The sequence below is a fragment of the Bemisia tabaci genome, chromosome 8 (genome assembly GCF_918797505.1).
Source record: "Bemisia tabaci chromosome 8, PGI_BMITA_v3".
Lineage (NCBI taxonomy): Eukaryota > Metazoa > Arthropoda > Insecta > Hemiptera > Aleyrodidae > Bemisia > Bemisia tabaci.
Genome location: NC_092800.1, coordinates 11007600 through 11025743, shown reverse-complemented (window position 1 = coordinate 11025743; position 18144 = coordinate 11007600). Strand labels below are relative to the sequence as shown.

Below are 18144 nucleotides of genomic sequence, written 5' to 3'. Positions count from 1 at the left end.
GGATTCAAAACGCCTTCAATACCAGGAGTATGCAACACGGACATCCATGGAGCTCGAATAGTTGCATCCAGGCGTTATAATGAAATTTGTTCGGTGTTCGTCGTCTAACTGAGGGCGCTTTGCTTGTTTTGTCCAACACCTGAACTTAATTCCGTCCCGCGTTGCTTCTTGTGTCGATGAAGTTAACTACTACTTATTTCATTGACTGCCGTGAGGCAGGACCCTAAGTTTATAAAAAAAAAAAAAAAAAAAAAAAAAAAAAAAAAAAAAAAAAAAAAAAAAAAAAAAAAAAAAAAATGTCCTAAGTTATTAACGGCTTCGGAGTCATCGAACTGGAGCACCAGAGGATTTGATTCATAAAAAATTAATTAATGATGAAGTATTAAAAGGAAGCCGGCTAAAATCCTCGCATAAAATCGAAGGTAAGGCGTTAGGTTTAAATAAACCTTTTCCATAGGTTTAAATGGGAGATCAATCGATGTATCGCAAAGCAGGCAACGCCACTGAATGTAGATAAAGTTTTTCTTTCTCCAGTGTGAAGAACACCCATTTGCGCAAATGATTCCCTACTTTCACCACTTGGGAAGCGCGAATATTTGTTTGAGCTTTTGAGGTTTGCGTTTTTGGACTTTCACCCGCCACGGCTCCAGGATCAAAATAGTCGCCCCTCTGACATAAGGGCACATCTCCATTTTTACTTGAACCTTCTTGTGCATAAAATTCCATGCTTTTTGGGGTTCATGTGGAAATAGAGATACGCCTTTATGTCAGAGGCGCGAAGAAATGAAGAAAATGCATATCCCGCCGTGCTAAGGAAGAACGCCGTATGAGCCTTCAGGCGTTGCCAAAGTCCATTTGATAAAACACGAATTTCCCGATAAACTTGTGAATATTTTCCTTCTACTTGATTTTCAGGTAATTATGTTCGCAATTTTACCTGAAGATTATATGAAAATTTCAAGGAAAAATATTCATAACCCTCCGCAGAAATAAACATTTTATCGAAGAAAATGTTTCAACTCTCTAATGTTCATAAGGCGTTTTTCCTCAGCACGGCAGTATTATTCTCTTGGTAGCAACAACGCTTCCTCTGAAGTCGCTGAATAAGACATGACACGGTGCGCTATGATATTGAATCATTGTGAAATGGTCTGCTGGCGACGCAACCCAAGGATAGTGCGTGTGACACTTCACACTTTATAAACATAGGTTATGATATGAGTAAGCTTTCTATTAATGGCTGCATTCCACTGATAGTGAAATTGAGTTTTATAGTGCATTGACCTTTGCGCATAATCTGACCGTGAAGGGGAAAAAATGAGATGTGACCGAGAGAGGGACGATGACGTAACCCGCCACGAATATTACGGCAATACTGCCGTGCTAAGGAAAAACGCCGTATGAACATTCCAGAGTTGCCAAATTTCCTCCGATAAAATTATCACTTTTGAGGATATTGATGTATTCAGATTTAGGGAGTTACGTGTGTCTATGGCTGGCTGCCACCTTTTTCGTTTAGACGCCTTCCACCGTTGTTGAGTTTAGACTTTGTCCGGCACCCACGATATTTCCTCTTGAAATTTGCGGATGATCTAGATCTGGCTGCGAATGAAATTATCTGACAAATTTGAGGGAAAATATTCACAAATTTCTCTGTAAATTTGTATTTTATCAAAGGAAATCTGGCAACACCGGCAGGTTCATACGGGGTTCTTCCTAAACCCGGCAGAAAAGGTCTCTAGACCTTGTGTTTCTCATTTAATATTCTGAAAGTACCAGATGAGTAAATTACGTAAAGATCTATCGCGTATTTTTAGAGCAAAAACGCGGACACTGGTAAAAAAAACCTCTTGGTTCAAGAGTGCAGTTTCTTGTCACCGGATTTAAGAGTCTTGAACTCTTGTTTCAAGCAGATTTTGCATTGATTCAATTCAAAATCCGCTTGAAACAAGAGTCCCGACTCTTAAATCCGGCGACAAAAAACTGCACTCTTGAACCAAGAGTTTTTATTACCAGTGGACTTTACAAGGGATCAGGAAAATATGTTTTGTCAAACAGTTTTATTTTGTTGACCAGAGTAATTATTGACGTTACATGGCCCGTTGCTGGGCCAGATTAGGGAATATAATCTCCGGAATCTTCGGCAGAATTACTGTCGATCTGATTATATTTTACTGCTTGGGATCATCGAAACACGATTTTAAGACACGCATTTTAGCAGTAGATTATCGGGTATGCGCATCCACGCGATTGCACTGCTACGTATGATAAAAGCTCAGGGAGACACATTAACTACGTCAATATAACTGCAATCGTTGCATCAATAAATCAGAGATGGGATTGAAAGTCGTTCCGAACAGATTAAATCGGATCGATTCAATCAGTCCGGGAGGCGAAGCGCGCTTTCAAGGGTGCCCGACGCAGTCTGATCGCGAGCAGTGGCGTGGCGTAAACGATCGATTATCGATATTTCCCATTTTAATCTATGGGAAAGAATCGATTATTAAGGTGTTTGTTGCCAACACCCTGTCTATCGATCTTTTTCCATAGATTTAAATGACAGATCAACCGATATATTGCAAAGCACGCCACGCCACTGATCGCGAGACGATCGATGTGTTCATTCTACAAACGTTGTACATATAAATTGATGACAACCTATCCTGGGATTAAAAATGATAGTTCACGGAACGAAAATTCGGGAAGTTTCTTTTTACTGAGAGCGTTTCATAAAGTTTCAAAGAATTTTTAGCAGGGTGTCTAGTTTTTTCACTTTGGGAAATCCTGATTTTTCCTGATTTTTGACTGCTAAATCCTGATTTCATAATTTTTCCAAATCCTTGTCAAACCCTGATTTTCTGCGGAGAAAAATTAAAATTTCCGCATAAGCGTATGCGAAAGCGTGGCAAAATCAGATCGGACAGCCGGCTTTTCTCAAATCCTGATTTTACGACCGATTTTGCCTCAAATCCTGATGAGATCGGAATTAAATCCCAATTGACCTCAAATCCTGATAGAATCGGGATTAAATCCTAATTGACCTCAAATCCTGATAGAATCGGAATAATATACTTTGAAAAAAGTGAAAAATACCCGAGGCCTATTAACGGATTCACCAAAATGGCAACATTGTTTTTCCTCTATTTGAACCTGTGGAAATGTATCGATTCTTGAAGGGATCAGGTTCTGCGACAAAAATCCACTATTTAACAGAGGTTTAAATGGAGGAAAGCCAGTGCTGTCAAATCACAGGATCCACTTCTGCCTAAATCCCTTTATACTGAGAGTAGAGACAATGCGAATCGCCATTTCTGATTGGTTCTCGTAATTCAGGCCTTCAAAGTGTCACAAACGGGAATAAGGTTACATTTTCATCGATTGCAAATATTATAAACTGGAATGGACCGGGGAATAGGGGGGAGGGGGTGCGGCAAGGAACAAATGGAACGAGAGAGGGAACGGAGATAGGAATTCGGGAATGGGTCGATCGAAGATTTCAAAAAACGTCCGATTTGTGTAATCTTTATTCCCGTTTGTGACATCTATCAGCCGCGTTGTCTAAACTCTCTCTATAAAGGGACTCCACCTCTGCCCAGGGCAAAACATAAACAAAATCTAAAATATTTTCAGTGAATCTGACGACAAGGTGTGGGCATTGCACCATCCCAGACGACTTTGAGTGACTACGTGACGTGGGTCCACATTTCGACCATCGGAAGGTCGCAGCTAGTGCATTTTTTCAGATAATTAAATGCACATACTTGCACAGGATATTAACTTGTCCAAGAGGAGCATCGACCTTCAATTGATAAGCGTTCGTTGGTCCTGTTCCAAAACGGGAGAGCTTAAAATAGACAGCTTTCAAGAGCAGGTACGGTTAGGAATGGTACTGGGCTCCCCGTATTACATAATACGGAAAGACATGGCTTTGGTCATCCGGGTCGGAAAACGATGATGAAACTGGAAACTCATTTATCTCGGTTTGCGATGTTACAAACTAGCTGATACCGTTTTGATCCAACACAGCAAAACGGAAGTTTTAGTTTATTCAGAAATGATAGGTCCCGATAGTACCTCTTGGCATACTTCCTGCGATTTCGGGGCTATTTTTGAGTTAAAAAAATTAAAATAAATAAAATAAAAAATGAAAAGTAAAGTAAGGTCTACAAATTGTAGAATATTTCATACTTCTTGCTAGTTATGCACCTAGTAATAATTTTCAAATGCAGTGCCCATGCGGCGTGATAAGGTTATTTGCAACTTCACATCAAGAACACACGCAAATAGAGTCTTCATGTGAAAGAAACCGTCTTGATGAAATTTGCGTGAGTTTAAAGTTAGTTTAGTTACTCCTGGCTGATCCAGTAACCGTGAAGTCGTCCTGTCAACCGGATGCATAAATTCTTGGCAACAATTAATGAAATTCTTTGTTGCACCGCTGGAGTCGGTGTGGTGTGGACTAGAGTGGCGTGAGTTCTAAAAACACGTGAGGAAAAAATAAACGTCCAGAATCACCGATAACTTTTAGTACGCGCAAGAGTAATCGACGAGGAAAAAGATTTAAATTGCCTAGAAACTTTGTTAAGTTGAATTAATTGTTACGCTGGTCGCCATGCTTCTATATTTATTTATGTGAAGTCCGATAAATGCAGCAAACTGCAACAATAAAAAACGTCAAATGCTGGAAACTATAAATTCGGACCTTTCTCTCTTGGCTGTTGATAGGAGGGACACTTGTAAAGGGTGCTTTTTAATGTTCAAATTTGTCTCACTATACATTTGGACCGCGTTAAACAGAAAGGAGCCATGCCGCATCAACTATTTCCAAATTTAATTTTTTACAGAAAAACGGTTAGGCGGATTTCTGTACGAACAGTGAATTTTCTGCAAATTATGAAGTAAGTTCCTAGACATTTTCGAAGGAACCCGCACAATGGTTCTCTTGTAAAACATTAAATTGCCCAGATATACACAGAAAAAAATAGATGGTGCTGACGACAGAACCTTCTGTTCACAGGGCTCCCGCAGTTTCTTTGTTACACTTACAGAATTTTTCTGTTGTGAGAACAGAACTTCGGTCGTGGGAACAGAGTACTCTGTCCTCATAACGGAAGCTTCTGTGACTGTTACAAAAGAAGTGCAGGAGCCCTGTGAACAGAAGGTTCTGTCGTCAGCACCATCTATTTTTTTCTGTGTAGCAATTGCTGATATGGGTTGGTTCTATTCTGCTAAACGCGGCTCATTTGTAGTTTTTCACGGGACAACTGGTCTATGGAAAAAGGTATACCTTAGCACCAAAAAACTCAAAATTGGGATATTAATACCGACACTTGAAGGAATGTATGGCAAATACTTAAACACAAAACCTGCTCAAAAAATGAAACCAGTCCTATAGTGCGATAATATTAAGGGATGGGAAAGGGTGTCAAAAACTTAGTTTTGAAGAAAAAAATTTGCATTTATCGTCCAAAATTAGGATACAAAATCATCGGATGACACCATACGCTCTAAATTGCACTGGAAAAAAAAACACATTGGATCTAGAGTCAAGACTCTTGAAAACATTGACAAGAAAAAATACTCATTATTCAATCAGATTTAAGCTTAGATCAAAAGGAAATCCGCTCAAATTAAGTGGCTTGGTTCTTGATTTAAGCAAAAATCCGGTTGAATCAAGAGTATTTTTTCTTGTCGAAGTTTTTAAGAGTCTGGACTCTAGATCCAATGTGTTTTTTTCCAGTGTGGTGCGGAGATAAAATGAATACTGTTACTTCTTTGGAATCCCGAGGAGTTTTCCCGTAAGAAATTAAAATCCTGCGTAATTCACTCATCCTATGAGGAATCTCTGGTGGATAAAACACAAAAATTAAGTATGACCTGAAAGGCATACACTCTCAAAATAAAAAAAAGCACGTGCGTCGAGTAATTTGTCAGTGATTTAATCTTAATTTTCCATTTACATTAATTTTCATTTCATACCCGGGACTTCATCAGATGAGACCAAATGACGGGAGACCAGTCGTGAGGCGTGAATGATCGACCATCGATATCTCTCCATTTGAAGCTATGGTAAAGAATCGATTATGCAGGTGTTCGTTGCGAGCACCCTGTTTATCGATCCTTTTCCATAGGTTTATACGGCAGATTAATCGAGATATCGCTAAGCGCTCCACGCCACTGCGAAAGACGACACCCCAATGATGAGGCAGGTAGAATTTCCCGAGCGGATGACATAACCAAACTTGTTAAGCAGGTCTCGAGAAACGACGCGGACTCCCATTGATTATACGGAAAATTATGATTACGAATACGTTGTAAAAGCTAGTTATGAGTGATGACACTGCGGGTAAGGATTCGAACAAAATTAAAATGTTCGAGATTTAAACCACAGATTCCAAAACTACGATCTAAAAGAAATTTACGTCTTAAAAATGGACGTAATGTTGGCAGGGGCGTGGAGAATTTGCAGGTGTCTTAAATTATGTGAATTTTACTCTAAAATAATACTGCAAGGAAAACTGAGTGCGAGGATATCCTTGGTTTCTAAATTGAACGATTATTGGATAAAATATGACAAAATAGCCTAATCTGGTAAAATACATGTGTTTAAATGGGAAATGCCGCCAGTTGACGTCATGAGGTTGCAAATTTTCTCACTCTAAACTCTATTTTGGTCCAATTTCCTATGCCAGAAATTATAAAAAATACTTCGAGCTCATCTCATTAGGTACTATCAGGTGAAGCAACACAATTTTTGTGTGCAAATTCTCCATTCTTCAGAGGAAGGGGAGGGGAGGCAGAAGTTGTTAAGAAGGGGTAAAATTAACAGCATTGAGTAAAAAGGAATCAAGTCACATCTAACATTGCCGAGTTTCATCGGAAGATTTATTTGTATACGGGAGAACAATAATGTAGATTCTTTCGAAAATTTTAAGGGATTTCCTTGTTGACGTGAGGCAAATTCCCTAAAATTTTCAAAAGAACCTGCACAGTCGTTCTCCTGTAGAAAAATATTGTACCTACAAAAAATTTTGCAACGGCTGATGTGACTTGGTTCGTTTCTGCTTAACGCGGTCCAAAGGGCCATCGATGAGTCCGCGGGAACACTCAACTCCAATTTTTGTAGCCTAGCGTTTAAGTCTCCAAGGTTTCTTATCAGAGGCGGATCCAGCAATTTGGCAACACCGAATTTCCTCCATTTAAACCTATGCTAAATAATCTATTCTTGTCGGAGCACCTGGCCTCTCCAAAAATCGATACATTTTCATAGGTTTACATGGGGGAATTCCGGTGTTGCCAAATTGCTTGATCCGCGAATGTTCCTTATTCTTTTTTCATATTCTGTTCTCTCTTTGAGGCTAGAACTTCAAACTCTTGAAATATTCCCTAAAATCGATCAAAAATAATCAAAGCAGCTCTAAAAAAGGAGAACTATTAAATACAAGCGAGAGCTAGCAAATGTCCCTATACCCTTTCGCCCCTAGTTATTATGCTGTATTAAACTGTCAACCTTGTGTCATTTTTCAAAATGGCCTAAAAACTGAGGTCATAGAAGAGGGAAAATTGGTGCCTTAAACTGAATCTTGTCCTTGATATCTCCGAATCGATTTATCAAAAGGACTGCGCATGAATCTCCTCTTGAGCTTAATTTTCCTCTTACATAACGAGGAAGCAACTTGTTTCCGAAGCAAAAACCCCACCTGCGCATAAGCTGCTCAACTTGGGCGGATCCAATTATGAATCAGGAAATTTATGGATTTGGACGACGGTTAAACGGAGAAAAATATATCCATTTTCGATATTGAAAATGTTAAATCACATTTAATAATAGTATAGGAGAATACAGATTATCCTTCAAAATGTTTTACAATTTTTCTCAGCCTTTCCAAGAATATTCTCCGAAAATTCACGCCGCGGTTACCATTACACAGAAGAAATTGAATTTCTGATTCGCGATTACGGTTATAGAAAACATTTCCTACGGTTCACTTGAAATTCATTGTTACATTTCATTGAAAATGTGTTTATTCATTACATAAAATTGATTTCTTAAATGTACTTTTACTCTATCGAACGATGTACCATTGTACCTAGCCATAGTAATGTCGACTGTTAAAAAACACTTTTCAAAAACTTTTAAAAAGACTGTTAAACATATTGTGGGGATCCCTTTTTGGAAGATTGTGAAAAAATGTCTGGTAACATTGACAAAATAAATTATTTAGTTCTTTAATATTTCTTCCGAACATTCAACGTGCTGAAAGACAACAATATGTCTTCAAATAATTTTTAAAAACTTTTTTTACCTAAATTTCACACTTTGCAAAACTCACTTTAAAAATACCCAAAAACCGTGTTGTGAGACAAATCTGTTGAGAGCTGTCTTTTGGAAATTTACTAGTTTTGAAAAGTTCTTAACAGTAGTCTCTGCTTGGAATTGGTAAATCTAACTATCAATTGCAGTTCCTGCAAGATTTTCTTTTTGAGGATTAACCCACGGGCGGAAGCTCTAGCGTGCAGAGTTTATAAATACATAATAGTATCGTCGCCCCTCTGGCGTAAGGGGCAGGGGCGTACATCGATTTCCACATGAGCCCTAGAATGCATGGACTTATATATAAAACAAGACCCACGTTGAAATTGAGACAAGCAGGAAGCTCCAACGCATTGGCGTCGGAGAGCGGCTCTGGGGGCAGTAGTTGTAGTCAAGAATGAGGGCCTAGACACATTTTGTCATTGATGTACAATCCGACAACTGTCGATTCATGTTTTGTAACTTAGCAGATTTACGTAGCCGGTGTATAAATGTGTATTGGGCTTTGATATGGCGAATACATGGCATTATCACTTGTTGTATACTTTTAATTTTGAAAGCTCTTTGGAGGTCCGCTTCCTAAAAAATCTCTGGTTGATAAGTCGTTTAGCGAGGCTGCAAAAAATGTGCATTTTTATATCTGAAAGTGTAGGAATTGGTTTTTTGTATAATTGTTTTTTTGGATTGCTGGAAAAGTAACGCATACTTCTATAATTTAGGACTAAGTCAGGGAAATATAAGGTTCGTTAAATAGTAAATATTCCTAGTACCGTGTGACACTATTGTTAACGAAAAGTTTTTGCAACTTGTCAAAGAGGCAGTTGAATGATCTTCGAATAACTTTTGATGAGCTAGAGGTAATGGTTCTATCTGCAGCTCGTGGACTTCTGTACGATATCGTCCAGAATCATCTAAATTTTCAAAAAGTGTCCGCTTGTTCGATACCCAATTTGCTCATTCATGCATACAAGGAGAAGCGCATGAAAGCTTTAGCAGACATTTTGGAGATGAATCAAGAATTAGATGAAGAATTTACGACTTAAATCACGGCACCTTAATCACGGGATGACCTTAATTACGGCAACTATTTATTGTCCATGAGATGCAGATGGTTCCATTTCCCTAGCTCATCAAAAGGTATTCGAAGATCAATTTCATCAGCCACCCGTACGAACCACGTTTCTAGTGACCCGTACTTGCTTCGCACGTATGAAACATACAATCAGAGAAAACAGAATTCATCTTACAATAATCAATAATCAGTAGGACATGAATCGTTGCGATGTATAATACGACATTATAATGCGGCATTACTATTGTAATTCATTTTAATGGATTAGGGGCATTATAAATCATTATTGCCACGTCGGAATGAAATGTTGTAGACTGAATTGAAAAGCATGTTGGCAAAATTTATTAGAAAAATAGTATAACATGTAGGTACATAACATAAAGGTAATACAAATTAAATGATTAGAGCGTGTATATTTCATTACATTATAGGTATATTACAATCATTTTTGTCATTGTTGGAAATTTTGATAGTTTGAAATTTGATAGTTGATAGTTGATAGTTTGAGAGTTGAAAATTTGGTTATTTTATTTAGTTAAGGTGATTCGATAGACGCCATATTTTGTGTCAGAATGGCATGCGACATATCCCATCAATTGGTTCCATTTTTTCATTTACTCATCATTTTTCTCCAATTTTAAGTTTCGCAATTCTGTTTTCAAGAGACTAAAGCACTCACTTATCAATTTGTATCATTAATATAAACTTCGAAGGATTCTGCCTTTTTCTATTTCACTCGAGGGGAAGTGTCCCCTCCCGGACTCTCTTCCCCACCCGATGACTGACTCTGCGCTGTGCTGAACGGTTCAGCCTGAACCTTTCCCCTACGTCTGACCGTTCCCCACTCCTCTGTCAATCGAACCATATGCCACCGCTTACGTATTGTCGCTCGCCCACCCAGGTACCTAGCGGCCAGCGGTCAGTTGATGATAAATCTCGCTCATGCTCCTATGCAGCTACGCATTGATTACGCCAGCTAATTACTTTCTAATAATTATAATTTCTTCAATAATAGTTTTCTTTATTTATTCGACTGTATTTTTTTCTCTGTTCTACTGTGATTTCCTTGGTTCTCTACTGTGTTTTTCCTAAATCTCTGAGTCAGAAATCTGAAGCACTTCGGTATGCACCGAGTACTTCAGATGTGTGACCTGAAATCTTCGGTATATACCGAACTATTTCAATTGTCTGACCCGAACTTCGGCAGATGGACCTTAACTATTCGGATGCGTGATCCGAAAACTTCAGAGATCCATATGATCTCAGCTTCGGGTTCCATGCACAAATTTTTTTCTCCGTGTTTCCTTTTAGGGGACGCAACTGAAATTTCAGTAAATTTTTTTCAGAAAGGTAAAGAAAAAAAGTGGCTAACGATGGTTCCTCACCTTCACGTGGTGTTGGCTGTTTTTACTAAGTGGGAACCGTCCATTTTAAGATATAGTCTATTTCTTGCCCTGCCATTATTATTCTACAAGTTAATTGTGGAGTGAGAATTTCATAATGTTTTCTATGAAATCTTCAAAATATAGTGATGAAAAATTTGCAACTACCACAAAATCGGCTCGCGGAGCGAGCCGAATGTCACTCGCGGAGCGAGTGACCGGGGGTCCAGGGGGCGTAGCCCCCGGCTAGGCGTGACGGGCGCGCGAAGCGCGCCCAGAACGGCTAGTATTTATATTGAGTTAAGGGTAGAGACGTATTCCTCACCGGAATTGAGGAATGGAGGTGTTACAGTAAGTCCGGCATTAGGTTCCATTTCGACATCAGCGACGATCAACGCTACGATACTGGAAGCCAGTCTTCCGATATTAAATCCCTAGCGGGGAAGAAAAAAAATGCCTAGATTTCGCTAAAAATCCCTAAATCCCCAGATTTGCTCAAATATACTTAAAAAATCCCTAGATTTTGCAAAAAGCGCCATTTTTTTATGAAGAATCATGATGTCATTCGATGTAGCGATTTGCAATATTTAAATCTGATTGGCTCGTTTGAATTTTGGCGCTCTCTGAAAGCAGTGCTAATCCAGACCAATAAAATGAAAGAATATTAGTTGATTTCTTATTATTAACAGGTTGAATGCAGTTGAATGTCAAGTACATCGAAGGACGCAATCGTTTTAATTTCCGGCTTATTTGCGGGGAAAATAGTGTTGCCAAAAAGGCCTACAAAATATAGATGAAAAAATGTTTTCGATTGTCGAAGCTAGAATTGAGGTTAAAAAGTTGATTTTTGGTAACTTTACCTCATCAAAAAAAAATCCCTAGATTTCCTGAAAAATCCCTAAATCCCTGGAATTCCGGAAAATCCCTAAATCTAGGGATAAACCCTTAGACATCGGATGGCTGTTGGAAGCATTAGAGTCAACATTTGAAACGCTGCTGCAGAATTTGCCGGGAGTATAATCGAGTGTTGAAAGTCAGTAGAATTGAACAATGTAATAATTGCTTTCCGAAATAAGCGTTATAATAAAAAAACCACGAATCTGAACTGTTAATACTGGAACACACCTTCTGTAAATGTACCTTGCGAGAGATAAGTAAAAAAATAGATGTACTGGAGGAGAAGTGCTTCTCCACAGAGTTTGAAGAAGGAAAAAAAAATGCCCAAATTTACTTACTTCAGCATTTTCGGCAAAATCACTGCAATTTCCGAACCTTTTTCTGGCCAGGGGCCAAAATTAAATGATTATGAAGGGCCATTTAGATGTTGTAGATAAAAATAGGACTGTTGAAAAAGTCGCCGTTTTCAATAAATATGTTCCCGGAATGGAAGAGTTAGGTTAAAAAATTTAGAGTTAAAAAATTCCCATGAGCCGAGTGCCGTAGGTTAAGGGCCCGTTCGCCAAAACTAATCGGAACTGTATGAATGAATTGCTCCTTTTAAAAATCAAAACAATATCGAATTGCGATATATTACACAGTTAAGATAGGGCTATGTCCTGTCGTAAGCGGCGACATACAGTCGATATCATTTCAATAATCGCCCCAATGGCCACGATAGTTGTTAGACGTTTACGGTTTCCCTGGTAACCTTTGTTTGCTATCAGCTGATATCGAGTAAATGACTAGGAAGCTCCAACCCAGTGGTTAAAGCTTCCTTAACCGCGAAAACTTTAAAATTCAAATTTTCAAATTTTGAACGTAAAGTACATTTTTTCCATCACGAGATAAAAGCACAAATACACCCTTACGTCAGAGGGGCGATGATATGCCTCTACAAAAATCAATCCGTGGTACCTGTTTACTAAAATACATTGACACAAAAAGTGGAACTGCGAATTAACACGTTTCCTTTGTCGATTAATACAAATGAAGCACTTGTATTGAAGCAATCCATAATACATCAGATAATTACCATTATTGTTTGTTTAATGTTTTTACTCCGACTCGGCAAAGAGAGGAAACTCGAGGCGGCACAGGGCGAAATACAGACGGATGAACGTTTTTTAAGACGCGGAGTGGCATAAATTGTTTTTTGATTAGCATTAACCGCGAATCTAGATGACCAGATTCTCACCGGCCTTGCAGTAGGTCAACGAGAGTTCATCAGCCGATTCCTCATAATTAATTCTGCTTCTAAGTTATCTCATCACCCTGGTTCTTCGCCTGCTGCGGAATGTTTCTGCCCGTGACAGTAGATCACTCATCACGCCAAAAACAGGCAATGGGCGAATTTTCGCGAATAGGTTTGGTTGACTTCTTCGACAAAATCCTATGATGAAAAACGTGTTTTCTCCTATTCCAAAAGTCTGTTGAGCTCGACGGCAACCCTGCCATGCTAAGGAAAAACGCCGTATGAACCTTCAGGCGTTGCCAAATTTCCTTTCGTAGATCACATATTTTCGGGAAAAAATGTAAATATTTTTCTTCCCATTTTTCAGATAATTTTCTTCGCTATTTCGCCTAAAGTTTCCAAAAATTTCAGAGTAAAATATTCATAAATTCCCTTAAAAATAAACATTTTAATGAAGGAAATTTGGCAACTCTCAAATGTCCATACGGCGTTCTTCTTTAGCACGGCAGAACGTCTGAGCCAAAAAATGAAAAAAAAAATTAAAAAATAAAAAAATTAAAAAGAGCATAAAAATAAAGAAAAATAAAAGGGAAAAAATGAAGCAAGAAAATTAAAAATAAAAACAAACTTAAAAACACACATAGAAGTCGTAAGTCGGTATTTTCGGATGAAAATTTAAGACATTCAGTCGGTGCCATTTTGAAGAAAAAACCAAATAGGTAGTCTCTAGATTGCTAATTACGAATTTTTCTGATTTCAGGAAAGATGCGATTGCTGATCGTGCTGGCGCTAGCGATAGCGTGCGCCTCGGCGCAGAACTACCCCCCACTGACGGACTCGGTTCTGCAAATGCTGAGTGAAGGACAGACTTACATGAACGCGGAGCCGCCAGACACGAAGATCCTCCTCAGAGAATACGATTTCATCGTCGTCGGTGCCGGTTCCGCCGGGAGTGTCATTGCTAGCCGACTCAGCGAGGTAAGCAAGAGGGCGAATTGAGGGGTTCAGAGGACAAGGCGCATAAGTGCAGTTTTTCTATTTCGAGAAATGTGAGAATACTTTACGCATTGCGCCAAACAGCCGGTTGGCTCGGTTGGCGTTGAATGCACGATGGTGCCTACAGGACCGTTTGAATACTTCACGCATTGCACCACACACAGTACGGTGAACGGTCGGCTCGGTCGGCTTGAACCGCATATTAGCACCTACAAGGCTGTAGGAATACTTCACGCATTGCACCACACACAGTACGGTGAACGGTCGGCTCGGTCGGCTTGAACCGCATATTAGCGCCTACAAGGCTGTAGGAATACTTCACGCATTGCGCCAAACACACAGCGGTCGAGTGCAGTTTTTGCTATTTGGAGAAATACGTGTTTGAAGTTTCGAAATTACACGGATCTTTATGGCGGAAAGAAAGTTCAAATTGGCTTTTTCAAGCTTAAACATTGGAATTTAAGAGCGAATTTTTCACAGAATGTGCCTTAAGACTAGTTTTACTTGAAACCATTAATAGCTCAATTTTTTCAAAATCTGCACTCATGCGCTTTGGCCTCCAAGCCTCTCATTTGAATGTTGTTCCATATCATTTGAGGGGCTTTGAGGAAAAGGCGCATAAGTGCAGTTTTTGCTATTTCGAGAATTGCGTGTTTGAAGTTTCAAAATTACATGGATCCTTATGGCAGAAAGAAAGTTCAAATTGGCTTTTTCATACTTTAAAATTGGAATTTTAGAGCGAATTTTTCACAGAATGTGCATTAAGACTAGTTTTACTTGAAATTAGTAATATCTCAGTTTTTTCAAAATCTGCACTTTTGCACTTTGTCCTCCAAGCCCCTCAATTCTGTTTTGCTACGGAAGGAACTCATATGGAAGAACTTTCAGGGTAAGACGAAGGGGAATGGAAGTATGGAAGATGAAAGGAAGAATGAGAGAGGGTCGGTCTGAAGGGTTCCTCTCCAGCCAAGAGGAAACTCCATGCTGTCATGCTAAAGAAAAATGCCGTATGAACATTCGAGGGGTGCCAAATTTCCTTCAATAAAATGTCCATTTTGAAGAAAGTTATAAATATTTTTCCTTTAAAGTTTCAAAATCTTTCGGTGAAATTACGAACAAAATCATCTGGATGATGGAGGAAGAGGAAAATAGGTATTCATAAGTTTAAGGAAGCTTGGAAGATTCTAAGCCCCACGAGCGTCAACTTGGTCAACTTTGAGTTGCCGTCGGGTAAATCGTGCTATTAAAGTAATTATGGTAATTCCAAGAAATTAACACTTTTTTCTGTCACAGGTACCAGAATGGAAAGTTCTGCTCATCGAAGCTGGTCAGGAAGAGAATATCGTAATGGACATTCCATTAGCTGCTAATATGCTTCAGTTTACTGGCATCAACTGGAAATACAAGACAGTGCCATCCAACAAATACTGTTTGGGTAAAAAAAATTTGAATATTTTTTCACAGATCCTATAATTTAGAAACCCTTTAGATTTAATTCAAACAAGCTTGAATGAAAAAATTCTCCTTGGGTATAGAAAAAAGGGAAAAAAACTCGGGGGAAAAAGGTATTGGAAGTAAAACCATCCTCTTTATTGACAATTTTTTGTCGGTATCACTCCGTACTAAAGTACGTTTTTATGACGTACGGACGTACGGCTTTGCTGGCGTAATGTGGACGTGACCAGTATGTTGATTGACGTATATGACGGTAGCACTGACGGAGTGTAAAGTGATTGACTTAAGTCGCGGGATGGTTATCGACACAGGTTCAATAATCGGTTTCTTTGATTCCCTCGTCAATATCATCCAGGACATTTAGATTCGTTTCTAGAGACAAATGGCTTAAAAATCGATCGAGAAGGTCTAAAATTCAATTCAATACTGATTTCACAATTTGCAGGCAGATTATTGAAATTCATAGACGAAGCTAGGGGAAAAGAAGACAAAGAGAAAATTGAGCGATCTTTTCATAAATGGGTGGAAAGAGGGTGGTTGCAATGGACGAAGAAAGTAAGTAATAGACTAACCAATGATAACCTACAAGAGACCAGTTAGTCCATCATTTTCTTCTTCATTCTATAGCGACCAACCGTTTCCACCGATGGTATTGTTCCATTTTCCCATAATCTTCTTTGCCCATCAATATGTCTATGGATTTTAAAAATCAGCTCTCTGCGTAAGACATTTGCCCATGTTTAAGCTTTCCGGTTTAAAAAGTTTAACGCTGAATACATAATCTGATACATACATATAAGTTACTCTGGTTTCACAACTTCACATAAAACTTAAAATGACCACCGCTTTAGAACACAACTCCTCACATAAAACCAAACAACCTGTGTACTGTATATACTCATCAAACTTGACGTAAAAACTAGGGAAGTGAAGCTTTCGGATGAATGACATTCGTTATGCAGTTTGTTGTTGATTTAAAAAAAAAAAAAATTAAAAAAAAGAAAAGAAAATAAAATAAACGACACATGAAGACAGCTATCTTGAGTTTTGAGTTTCGTGTGAAGTTGGGAAGTCTGAGTAACTCATCCATATCGAATAATTTCTTTCCGTGCCATAGTATACCTTTTTGACGGAGGATGCTCAAACTTCCTCGATTTTTACGCAAACCGTGGAATAATGAGTGCATTCAGACCATTTCGATATGCATAAGCTAGTTGTGGAGCCAATTTCCATTTAAAATCTATTCTTTCCGTTCTAATCAAGTTTCCGACATACTCATTGAATGTACCATATTTTTATGGCGTTCGACTGCGTTGCGCTGAGCACTGTGGTATACACCTCAAATGAAGACGCTCAACGGCACTTCCTAATTTTAACTCGAAACTCGAAACTGAATTCCTCTAGCCAAGTTTCCGGATATTTTCAGTGGCGAAGCGTGAGTGATTGATTATCGATATTTCCCCCATTTGAAGCTTTGTTGAATAATCTATTATTAAGTTGTAAGATATTCTTTTCTCCCGAGAAAAAGAATAGTTTCCCTGGAGAAAGAAACCTGCTCCCATGGAAATTTTATTTGTTTCTCAGGGGAGACTTTTTCTTTTTCCGAGGAAAAATAATTATTTTCCTACGAAAGAATATTCTCTTCTCCAGGGAAAGAAAATAGTTTCCCTGGAGGAAAAACCTGCTCGCATGGGACTTTTATTTGCTTCTCTGGAGAAACTGTTTCCCTTCTCGAGGGAAAACAATTCCTTTCCTACAGGAAATATATTCTCTCCTCCACAAAAAAATAATAGTTTCCATGGAAACAAAACTTCCTCCCAGTGAACACCCTGACTATCGATCCTTTTCCATAGGTTTAAATGGCAGATCAATCGATGAATCGCAAAGCACGCCACGCCACCGAATCATTTACATTTTTTCTGACTCATTCGCTAATCAGTCATTCTTGAATTTTTCCAGGAATGACAAACAATCAATGCAACTTCCCGCGCGGGAAAGTAATGGGTGGAAGTAGCGTTCTCAACTACATGATCTTCACCAGAGGAAATTACCGAGACTTTAATCACTGGGAGGAACTTGGCAATCCAGGTAAGTCGGACTTAGATGTACGTCAATTAAGTGTAAATTAGTCCTCAATGCCTAGCTAGCGAAAGCAGGAGATTTGCGCAAACTCATAATTTAAAATTTCAACGATATTAAAAGAAGTCGAAAGGAGAGGTACTAAGAAACTGATTAATTTATTTCCTAAAGTAGGATCCCTAGAGCTAAGGAAATTTGGACTACATTTTGCGATTAGGAACTATAATTTCTGACTCAGTTTAGAAACAACGTATGTACCAATAGCTTTCCCGGGCAAATTAGTGTTTTTACAAATGAGCCAGAAATCATAGTTCCGAATAGCAAAATGTAGTCCATTTAACTGAGGCCGGTCTCGAAGGGAGGAAGGGAGACTTCTATGATTTTAGATGAATTTGATGAAGCGGTTGAAAATTTCGTTTCAAAGCCAGCATTTTGTTTATCAAAGATTCCGGGGTTTCCGGAATAAATTCCAATTCCCCCAAGCTCCGACAAAAACTCCGAATTGTATTAAAAAGTTCTGGGGGAAAAGTCTCGAAGGGAGGAAAGGGGATTTCTATGATTTTAGATGAATTTGATGAAAATTCCCTTCCAAAGCTAATATTCTGTTTTATCAAAGATTCCGGGGTTTCTGGAATAAATTCCAATTTCTCCAAGCTCCGACAAAAACTCCGAATTTTATTTAAAAGTTCCGGGGGAAAATTTTGAAACACCCGGA

The 18144-nt window shown here is 38.7% G+C and overlaps 1 protein-coding gene across 1 annotated transcript in view; it reads left to right on the top strand.

The window, feature by feature from the left end:
• LOC109035237 (glucose dehydrogenase [FAD, quinone]) overlaps nucleotides 1-18144 on the top strand; it is a 77908-nt gene that overhangs the window by 46898 nt on the left and 12866 nt on the right. The window contains 3 exon segments of the mRNA XM_019048805.2: nucleotides 13660-13877; nucleotides 15189-15330; nucleotides 17310-17438. Of these exon segments, the coding sequence (XP_018904350.2) occupies nucleotides 13665-13877; nucleotides 15189-15330; nucleotides 17310-17438 (484 nt within the window). The 5' untranslated portion in view covers nucleotides 13660-13664.